The 11,295-nt window shown below is 47.1% G+C and overlaps 1 protein-coding gene across 1 annotated transcript in view; it reads left to right on the top strand.

The window, feature by feature from the left end:
- Positions 1-1,416: 1,416 nt before the first annotated feature.
- The window catches only part of ZC3H6 (zinc finger CCCH-type containing 6), a 29,322-nt gene continuing 19,443 nt past the window's right edge, over positions 1,417-11,295 (top strand). Inside the window, exon 1 of the mRNA XM_042890153.1 lies at positions 1,417-1,926. Coding sequence (XP_042746087.1) covers positions 1,835-1,926 — 92 coding nt within the window. The 5' untranslated portion in view covers positions 1,417-1,834. The remainder of the gene's footprint in view (positions 1,927-11,295) is intronic.

Here is an 11,295-nt window from a genome sequence, read left to right as displayed (position 1 = left end):
GGGAAGGGAAGGGAAGGGAAGGGAAGGGAAGGGAAGGGAAGGGAAGGGAAGGGAAGGGAAGGAGCTATTTTGATACTGTTAATCACAGTGATTGGAACTCCTGGACAAGCCAAATTTGAACTGTACTAAGAGACACTTGTTTTATTTTGTAGCAGAAAACAGAACTACTAGACCCAGTAAAGCTGATTGCCTGGAGGCTCAGCCTGCTACTCAAACCAGTCAGATTAATGATCCTTCAGCTCTGGCGTGGGAACTGGCCACAACCTCCACACACAGGCTGTGTAACACAGTTCATACAGCCATGTAAACTATGTCGTCAGGGTGGAAAGGAAGGCTGAACCAGGTACTTTTTGTCAACATTGTTTTATAGTAATCTGAGCAGCCTCGGTGCTGTGAGAAATCTCACCCTCGCATGCCTGTGCCTTAGGGAGGATTTCTTTATGGAAAACTTAGTATTACATAAGCTTCCCAAGGTAAATTACCTCATGAATTACCCATGGCTGACCTAACTGCTTACTAGCTTTGTCTTTTTTTTCTTTTTAATGGCAATAGTGCTGTTTTTAATGGTAACAAAGATGGCTGCAAGTGAAGTGGGTGTTTCTGTTGGGATGAGCACACAGAATTCTTATTTCAAACGTGGGATTTTTTTAACTTTTTTTTTTTTTTTTTAATAAATGAGCAAAAAAAATGCCTCAGAAATCTGGGACAGCAAAAGCACGGGATCCCTGCGAGACGAGACGCAGCGGAACGACCCGCAGCCCGTTCCAGCTCTTTAAAAACAAACCAAGAACTCCCCCCCCTTCAGGGCCGCACCACAGCTGCGCTAAGCCCGGCCCGGGGGGCGGGAGCGCCTTGAGAGGGGAGAAGCGCAGCTCAGTTCTCGCGAGAGGACGAGGAGCGGAAGTCTGCCGCGAGACGCGCGGCCCGGAAGCGCCGTGACGGGCGGCGGCCGCCATGACGGGCGGCGGGGCGCGCACGTGACGCCAGCCCGCACGCGGCACGGCGGGTCTCCGCCCTCCCCCTGGCTGGCGCGCGCGCAGGGCGGGCGGCGGCGGCCGGAGGCGGGAGGGGGAGGGGGCTGGGGGGAAGGAGCCCGCCCGCTCGCCGCCACGTCACGGCCGCGTGACGAGCGGCGCGGCCCCGCCAATGGTCTTTGCGCACGGCGCGGTGACGCGCCACCCCGGCAGCCAATGGCTCGGCGCGGGGGGCGGGCCGACGGCGGCGGCGGAGGAGGAGCGCGTCGCGGGCGGCGGCGGCGGCCAGCGCCAGGCGACGCCATCGCGGCCCCGACGGGCGCGGAAGACGCAGTGGTGGCGGCGGCGCCCGCGGGCCGAGGCCGCTGAGCGAGCTAGGGGCGGCACCGGGCTCGCTGCCGCCGCTGCCGCCGCCGCCGCCCTCGCCGCTATCGCCGCCGCCGCCGCCGCCGCCATTTTGTGAGAGTGCCTCGAGCGGGCGCCATGTTTGTAAGGAAGAAATAGGGCAGCCATCTCCGGCCACCAGCACTTCCCTTCCCCCGTGTGTGTGTCCTCTCGTTCTCCTGTGCCCCGGGCCTGCTCCTCGAGCCGCCGCCGCCGCCGCCTCCTCTCCTCCCGCCCGCGCGGGGCGGCCGGGCGCAGCTGTGCAGCCCTTCCTGCACTGAGTGCCCGTTAGTGTCCCACTAAGTAACCGTGAGTGCAACCTTCATCATCGCTCCGCACGGAGGGACCGGCCCTCCTCCTCCTCCTCACCGAGCCGCCCCCGGAGCGGCCGTGCGCGCCGCCGCCTCCTCCTCCCGCAGCGGCGGTGTCCTGCCTTCCTCCACCTCCCTCCTCCTCACCACACCACGGCCAGCAGCATGGCCTTTGAAAGCCTGTTCTCCAAACCCCCAAACCCAGTTCTTGACCCAAACATGCCCGACTCTGACAGGCAACATGCAGGGGACGAAAGGTCGAGTAACATTCTTCTCTCTCTCCGCTTCTCATGTGGTGGTGATACGAGTGGGGTGATGGTGGTGATGATGATGATGGTGATGATGATGATGATGATGATGCTGTGTTGATGTGCCGAGGGGGTTAACGCTGGCGGGAGCGGTCACCTTGGGGTGGGGGGTTCTGGGGGGGGCTCACTGCATCCGAGGTGCCTTTGATGCATTGGCGGTAGGGTTTTGTTTTTTGGAATGCATGCGTTTTACATCTTCATTTATTTGTTCTGGCTGGGAAGAGGGGGGGCTGTTTTCCATTTCTTTCCATAAATTGCACTTTCCAGCGGGTGTCTGTTGAATGTCACCATTGTTCTTTTTCTCCCTCGCTCTGGTGCTGCTAGTCAGGTAGGAAAGGGTGTTTGAGTTGTTTTCGTTCATTGCTTTTGTTTGTGCAAAATTCTCACCAGATCCATATTTAACGTCATTTTCTTGCCAGATTACACCTTCCACGTTTAACTGGATCTTTTTTTATGCAGATTATGGTCTGACTGACGTTATCTTTGCCACCTCTCAATCCCCATGCGCAGAACACCAGAGTCCTGTTCCTGGTGAAAGGACCTCTGTTCCTCCCTCCCTTTCTCTCCTGCAGCTGCTGGAAATTCAAACCCTTTCTCCGGGCAGCTCTGGCCTTCGAAACTAGTTCCAAAAATACCATTGCAGGGCGACAGCTACCAGTCCTTCGGCGTTCATCTGCTAACACAAGGGCAGGAGTTAACATGCTGTTCTGCGACAGCTGCCTGTTGGTTCTGTCTGCCCCACACAGCTCCACAACCGTGCTCGGTCCTTGTTTCAAAGGGCTGAACAACACCTAAAAGCTCAGGAGTGAATGTAATGTTCCCTCACTGGAGGAAGAGTCATAAGCTCACTGTTACAAATTGGGAAACAGAGGGCCGTGCGAGCTGACTAACTTGTCCCTAAATCACCCTGTGACATAGCGAGGGGTTCAGCGCAGACCCCAGAGATTCTCATTCCCGTTTTCCCCTTCGTACATTTAGTTTTGAAATAGTGTACGTTGTGCCTCACTGTGTTCCTAAAAGAGTGGTACGTAAAAAGCAAAATAGCAGCACACTTGCTGAAGATGCAGCACATACTTGTTAGGTCTTTGCAGCAGAAGTGTTTTGTTGAAAGTTCATGCATTCATAAGGCTCTGACTTTTACTGTGGATACTTTTTCAGGCATGCTGTTTTGAAGTTCTCATTGAGAGCCCCAAAAAACGTTATCCACTGTTTTGCTGTAAGCATTGTTTTTCTAGTTACTAGTTCCTCATGTGATGTGATAAGCAGAGTTCCTCTTAGCAGCTGTTCTCACCAGTGAGCTTGTTGTTAGGCTGGGAGATTGTGAAATAGGATAAATAAGTACTCCTTAACAGCCTGATGTGCTTCCAGGACATGATCATTTATAAACATTGCTCTATAACGCTTTCGTTTCAGGAGAGCAGAAGACTAATGATAAAATATACCTTCTCAATAATGCTTTTGTAAAACTTCTGCTTCCCTCTGACCTATTTGTAATCAAGTGGATTCTTCATACACCTAGCGTGTTATAAAACACCCCAAAAAGAAGTCTTGGTGTTGTAGTAGATACGTAAATATAATCCTGTGAAAGCATAATACCTTGCCTAGCTGAAATGCAGAGTTTCCTCACCAGCTGGTAAACTTGCAAGGCCCAAACAAAAGCCAAGTCTTTCCCTGCTGCAGAAACTGGCTGTCTGGAGGGGGGCAGGAAGCTTGCAGAGGAATGCTTTTGAAGTGCTGAGTTGATTTTGTCCAGTCTCCTGGGCTGGGTGTTGAAAAGCAAGGTGTAGTATTTTAGGTCTGTTCTGTAGAAATGCTGTGAGTATGCTCGTGTTGTAAGCTTATGTGGACTTTTGCTCTATAATTAATTTGGTGTTTTAAAGCTAATGTGTGTGGTTTCAGTGTGTTCTGCCTTGCGTTCAGTGTTTTGCTGTGTTTGTAGCTCAGACTGAGCAGCTTGCTATAGATAAAGCCCATAATAGGAAGCTGGTGAGGTCATTAACTGATCAGTTTTGGACAGCGTTAAGTTAATGGCGTTTCTGTAAACATTTATGAGTTTGGTATTGAACTGATCTGTGGAGTTAGGAAAAAGTTGGTGAGTGTTTAGAGCAGCAGGAAGTACTAAAAGCCTTTGTCTGTTCTGAGATGGAAGTGTTCTAATCCAAAGGCTTCGTTTCCTTGCTTATGGACAGGGCAGCTAATTACATAAGGAAAGCTTTTCATTCTTTATGTGTTTTTAGTTAACTCATGTGCTCTCTGATGTGTTTGTTCCATACACCCAGAAAACAAGTGTCTCTTCTTAAGTTTGCCTGTATGGTTTTGTTTTATGAAGGGTCACTTCTTCTGTAGGTCATGCTTAGAGGATAAGAAGGAAGTCAGAGGAAGGGTGCGGGCAGATATCAACACAAGAGAATCTTCTTGTTTTATGGACACGTCCTGTGCATAATGCTGTGGGTGAATTTACTGGCTGGTTTCCCTTTGTATCCAAAATGGGACTAAATGCTTTCCACAGGCATACAGGGATTCAGTCCTCGTGCAGACTTCGGTGGACTTTGATTTTCTGACTAATGCTGAGCTGTGACAGACGTGAGAAGGACTTCTTTCTTTCAACTAGTCCTGCATTAGAGAGCAGTGCCAGATTTGGTGTGAGAAACATTAGCAAATAACTCCTCCGTGAATTTGAGTGGTTGTTTTTTTTTCAGTACCTAAAATATTAGGTTGGTACCTGGTTCCTTCTGTTGGCCACCTCTGCTTTACTGTCATTTAATCTCCATTAACTGCAGTAAATTTAGCAGCGACCCTGATGATGGGTCTGAGCATTGAGATACTAGCTCACAGCAGTGCAGGTGATGCTTTTGTGCCCAGTGTGGTCTTGGGAATTGCCTTGCCAGTCTAAGTCTCAGGCTCCTTCTAACAGCCCACAGTGCAACAAAGCAATTCTGTGTTAAAGCCAGCTCTCTGATGCACACCCTAATGTCCTGTGTAAACTTTCTGGAGAAAATTGTCCTGATTTTATTTTGCCTTTTGTTTGTTTGTTTGTTTGCCAGTCAGGCTTTTCTGTTGTATTTCAGCTTCCTCCTCCAAGAGCCATGAAAATCATCCTTGTAAACTTCTTCATCATGCTGGAGACAGCTCTTATGTTTTGAAATTAAATGGATAGCTGCTCTCTTGTCCATGATAAACCAATTTGAATTTTATGGTGTGGCTGAAGGGTTTGGTTCCTCAAGTTTGCCAGCTTCCAGAGCCTGCTCTGCCAGCTCAGTGTTCCCTGCCTGTGCCCAGATAAACCAGGCAAACTGTTGCTCTGCCACCCTATTTATATTTTTCTTTTCCCAGTTCCTTCTTCCAACTCTCTCACAGGAGGAGAACCTACCAGTTTTCCACTCTTGTTCTTGGCAGACACCATTTTAAACTGCTGATAGAGCAGGTTTGTCTGGTTCCCTGTAATGGAGAGCTGCTCTGGGAAATTACAATCAGTGGGAAACAAAAGGAAAAGCACAAGTGGCTGGTTGTAAACAGTATAGGTAACAGTAAATTGAAATCCGTATTATACACTTCCGTTAGGCATTTTCTCAGTTACTGCTTAGCCAGCAGTATTTTGCATGCTGCTCTGCCTGCATCTTGCCTTGATCCCTGTGGCTCACCAGCTCTGTGTTGCACCGTAGCAGCACTGATCAAGGAAGCTTTTGTTGAGCTGGAGGTCTCAAGATCTGCTATAATCAATGCTTGTGCTGCCCAGCCCTGCCACTCTCCCAGGCCCCCTTGCCATAACCATCTTTAGTGTTAAAGTAGGTGATTGAAATGTGTATTTTATTCTGCCCGTGCTGTGATGCCCTCTGTCTGTATGTGCATTGTTTGACTTGAAAATATTTACTTACAGCTGTATTTAGGGAGATTTTTTGTTGTTGTTGCAATAGTTAATCACCAAAGAATGCATTCATAAGTTTTGTGATCCCAGCAGGCAGCCTTGTCGTGATTTATTGTCCATGAGCATGATTTCAAAACTCGTTTGGACATTAGGAAAATAGGAAATGAAGAGAGAATCGCTCCCTGATGTGCCCTGGGGTTATAAGAGGCTTAGTTCCCATCCAGCAAACCCTGCAGGAGTGGCAGAAGTGCATCTGACTTGTGTGGCTGTTACTTCTCATCCTGCTGGGGCAGAGGAGGTGGTCTGTGTGTATGTCTGTAACTTAGTGCAGAGCCCAGCCCCTGTTAGCAGAGGCGGGTAGGTGGCAGGGTGAGAAAGCAGGCCTTGTAGCCTGCTTGTTGGCCTCTGCTGCAGGAAACTGGGTTTTGGCACGTCTTATCCTTGCCTTTCTGGCTTCCTTTCCTTTATATGGGAGCACAGTATCTGCTAGAGCAAGCCTGGGTACAAAAGCAGAAGGTGGGTTCAAAAGCCAAGCAGTCTGCCCTGTAACTTCTCACTGCCAGGCTGTAGGTTAGTATTGCTGTGCGTTTGCAGAGCGGTCAAAGCTAAAGGACAGCTGAAAGCTGTGCCCTAAGTAACCTGTGAAATGCTGGGAAAGGCTAGTGCTCGTTAAACACTGGTTTGTTGCTAACTGCAAGCACATCTAGTTTTTGTAGTTCTTTTTCTTTCACAAGAGCTGTAGTGTAGTGAATTGCAAAGATTTGGTCAATTTTAGCCCTTTACCATCCTATTTTAGGCATGTGACTTTTGTGATGTAGTTGTGAGGAGTGATGAAGTAAAGGGCTGCACAGTCACTAGTGCTGCATGGGGTGGTGTGGAGCAGCAGGAGTGCACGGAGAGCTGGAATAGAGGGGCTGAAGGAGAAACCTGGTTTGGGGTACTAAACAAAATGTCCCCATAAAGGAGTTAAGGAGAAGAAATACCCAGGGTGGCCTTTTTCCTTCTGGCTGCTGCCAGAAACACTTGAATTTTTCTCTTTCCTGCATTATATGGCATTATTACAGATGGTATCAGGATAGGTGTGTGGGGCTGTCATCAGCCTGTGTAAGTTGTGGGCTCTTAGTTTCATGCTTCTATATGTGAATGAGTTTTTGGACATCCTGCATGTTTTATGATAACACGTCTTTAGAACTAATTGCAGGAAAAAGAGGTGGATGTTGAACAGTGTGCTCATTTTAGGAGGAGATAAATGTTACGGTATTTTATTTTTGGACTATAAAATTTGGTTATCACCAGAAATTAATAGTTGCTTCAAATTAATTACTTGATGCATTAGGGTTCTGCTCATCCATAATGTTTGCACTCTTGTTCCTGCATCCCTTCTGTGCACCAGAAGGAAAAGAGAGAGGTTTACATCCCGTAATTGAGTTTGTCTAGTTGGGGTAATTCTTTTGGAACCTGTTAGTTGTTAGTATTCTCCTTAGGGCTTATCTAATAGATACAGTCAAATGCATCACACTGTAAAACAGTGTAATTATTTTTAAGTAATAGAATCACAGAACGGCCTGGGTTGCAAAGGAGCACGATGCTCATCCAGTTCCAACCCCTGCTGTGTGCAGGTCGCCAACCAGCAGCCCAGGCTGCCCAGAGCCACATCCAGCCTGGCCTTGGATGCCTCCACAGCCTCCTTGGGCAACCTGTTCCAGTGCCTCACCACCCTCTGTGTGAAAAACTTCCTCCTAATATCAACCTAAACCTCCCCTGTCTTAGCTTAAAACCATTCCCCCTTGTCCTATCACTGTCCACCCTTGTAAACAGCCGTTCCCCCTCCTGTTTACACGCTCCCTTCAAGTATTAGAAGGCCAAATGAGACCTTTCCTCAGCTGTCAATGAAACCTACCAAAGATGAACTTAATAGTATTTGATAGAGATTTACATCTTGGTCGTGTGATTTCATTCATGTAAGTTCTTAGTGTATGCAGCAGTATGAGTCTTGTGTAGCACCTGCTGTGTTTGCACGTGTACTGAGTAACTGTGTGAGGGGGATTAAAAAGGAGTCCTAAAGGGAAAACCCTTCTGTTTTCTTCAGTCCGTGGTGTGCTGAGTAGCTGCATTTACTTCTTGTGTCTTGGGCTTTGGGAGCTTGAGTTGTACATCTTTGAACATAAGGGATGTGATTTTTAAAAATGACTCGGGCTGAGGGCAAGAAAGGTGATTGAAAGCTGAGTCCGAATGGTAGAAATTAAGCTGGAAATGTTAGAGTAATGGTGGGTTACTTCTCATGTTGTATAATTGATTTTGCAATGATTTTACCAGACTGACTCTCGCGTCCAAATAATTTGGCTTTTGTGCCTTTCTAATCCATTTTGGAGATGCACTAAAATGGATTTGGGGCAGTGGAAATGCTTTACGGTTTTATTCCACATATCCATCGAGTTCCAAGTATCTGGAAATTGTGGATTAGGGAGCGATCCATCAGCAGTGTTGGTTCTTTGTCCTGCCTGGTTCCTGGAGGAACCTCTTCCTGGAGAGTGACCAAAGGTTTTTTTCATTCTTTGGTATGTTGTCCTTGTACAGGGATCATAGGAAAGGATCAGTGCCAGTGTGCTGCCTTGGCTTACGCTTTACCTCGTGGTGTTTGGGTGATGTTGTTTAGTTTTGCATTGCCTGCATTTTGGATATCAGGATTGCCTTTGCTCTCTCATGGGTTATGAGGAAACAGTAGTATCGATTGCCAACTCGTTTTAATTATTAAGCTTCTCCAGAACTTCTCATGAAGAGGTTCCAACAGGTCAGGCAGGCGGTAGCCAAACAACCGACTTAAACTGGTTATTTAATGAAGATGCTGTGGTTTCTCTTCCAAAAGGGCTTAAAATGCAGTAGGAGATGTCTGGTGTGTGCAGCAGGGCTGCCGTGTGAAGCCAGTGCATGGCCTGTGGAGTTGCTGCCTGATCTTTGGGATAGGTCACCCATGGGTGGGCTGGGTGCTGCAGAGAGGGATGTGCTTTTTCCTAAGAGGCTGCTGCTCAGGATGGTTGACAGTGTAAGGAATGAAAAGAGGATTGGTATGCCCTTACAGCTTGAGTGTTGTCTTCCAGCTGTCACTGTGGAAATGGATGAGGAGGAAGAGCAGTCTCAAAGCTTGTCTTTTCGGCTTCTGATCGTGGTTCGGGCCGTCTCTGCCAGCGTGAGGAGCTCGCTGCTTGTAATGGCAGTCTGTGCTCTCACAAATGCAGGTGACACTGCCCATTCACTTGAGTGCAGCATATGTGGAATCCACTGAAGTGTGCCTTTCTTCTAGCGGTGGCTGTTGCCGTTTCCCTATGATTTCTTTGCTCTGATTCTTTTTTCTCTTTGGAAACGCAGAAGAACATGTATCAAATACAGAGACAGCAGATGCATCAGGTTTAGTTCAGCCTTCACAAATGCAAGTGTAGAATTCAGGGAAGTAACACGTGGCAGAAGGTAAGAGCAGTTGGCCAGTGTTTTGTTCCTTCAAAGCAAAGGCCATCTTTTGACTCCTCAGGTGTGGGTCGTGTAAGAAACACATCCCAAATTGATCTCAGTGAAGGATGTTTCTGTGCTGCGTTGTAGGATAGTTGAAAGATAGCTGAAGCCTTGTAGAAAATAAATTGATGGTTTCTTGTTTTTATAGATCAAGAAAATGCTGTTTTTGTCAGACGCTTCCAGCAATAATATCAGCAGACTGAGATACTGTGTAACTTCAGAATCCTCCCTGTGCTGTGCTGTGCAAAACAGAAGTTCCTATCGTCTCTTGTTACATCAGCAGCGTGACTGCAGGGATGTGCCAGGGGGGAAGCAGCATGAAACTAGGACCTGTTTCCTAGAAAATCAGCCACTAGCTCTGTTTTTTTCCAGACCACAGCTATTTGTTGACTTTCATTACTCATAGTGGGAAAGGAGGTAGTCCTGGTTCGCAGCACCGAAAGCCCAGCGCGGAGCTGCTTGCTCACAGCCAGCAGTGAGGAATAAGTGCTGGAAAGGGGTCAGCTCTGTGCTCGCTCAGCAGTGTCCCACTCCTGTTGTCACTTCTGAGTGGAAAAAAGGCCTGAACTGAGGGTGCTTTCTGCCCTGTCACTTCCTTCAGACTTCCTTTGAATTAAATCATTTCCAAGAAATGGTACATTTTAAACCATTACATTTTCAAATTATATTTATGCACCAATTTTTTATTTTTTTTTTTAAGCATTCTTTAAGTTTGGCACTTAGAAAATGCTAGGTTTTTGTGGAAATAATGTAAGTGTTTGGAGAGTAGAGAACTTTGGTAACCGTACCTTGGAAATGCAATCCAAAGGATAGTGTTACTGGGATTCTGCACAGTGGTTCTACCTGGAAAGTTACTTGAGCCCTGCGCACATCCCAGAACAATAAATGCTCGACAGCAGCTCCCAAAGGAACTGGTAGCTGGCAAATGCCTGTTTCCCAAGGAGCATTTACAGCCTGTATTTTACTGAAGAAAGTATTTTAATTGGGTGGATGTTCTTGGTGGAGTGAGCTTTGCTTTCTGTGCATCTCTCTGCTCCCTTCTGGAGCCTTCTCCAGTTGTCAAAGTTTGCTGCCTGCCATGACTTAGCAAACAGAGCTGTCTTCAGTACGTGTCTAGAAGATGATTTTCTCTGGTGACCCAGGAGTATTTGTTTTCAGTTCTTTTTTCCATTTTGTAGTTGGTGATCCACAATCCTATGTGTTGTTTGTGCACTGTGGTTGTTAACAGTATTGGGTTCTAGCAGGTTCCAGGAGATACAGCAGGGCTAAACACAGGACTCATGTCTGTCTTTTCCCCTTTTCTTCTCCCTGGCACACGCCTTTATTCTTACAGGAGGTCAGACCTGTGGCTGCTTCTTTGTGAGTATAGGACTGAGGTGGACAAATTGCACAGTGATTTAATCTAGACTAATTACTACTTCTGCCCTAATACCTGTTACTGCCCTCGGCGCTCATTTAAGAGTCTTTGTGTGCTTAAGGGCTTCATTCAGCAGTCCAAGATTGTTAACTGTTCTAACTGGAATAAACTATTATTATGTTTTGGTTCCCTCTTCTATCATTTAAGTATGGTCTGCTAATTTGAATATTTTCAATTTGTATTGCTTTATTATGATCCAGGAGGCAAGGGAGAGTTGGATACTTTTCCTCAGAGGAGGAAATGCATTCTGGCTCCCCTCACTTAGAAATACTGAAAATACTAAAATCAAACCCAAAACAAAGGAAATAACTGACAAAGCTCTGGACAGAAATTAAGCACTTTGTTCATAAAGCTTAGAACCTGATATTACAGAGACAAATAGCCTTAAAAATTAAGAGGTGCCTCCCAGATCTTCTAAACCTTTTGAAGCCTCGAGGCAGTGAGAACTTCATGTTCCTTCTGGCTCTTTTGGGGGGATTTTTGCTGTCTTTCTCTTGCATTCTGTTAAACCTGTCATAGAACTGGTGGT

This window comes from Lagopus leucura, unplaced genomic scaffold (genome assembly GCF_019238085.1).
Source record: "Lagopus leucura isolate 7727_CA_CO unplaced genomic scaffold, USGS_WTPT01 Super-Scaffold_73, whole genome shotgun sequence".
NCBI lineage: Eukaryota > Metazoa > Chordata > Aves > Galliformes > Phasianidae > Lagopus > Lagopus leucura.
Note: the sequence above shows the minus strand (reverse complement) of the source record. Positions and strands in the feature narration are given on the sequence as shown.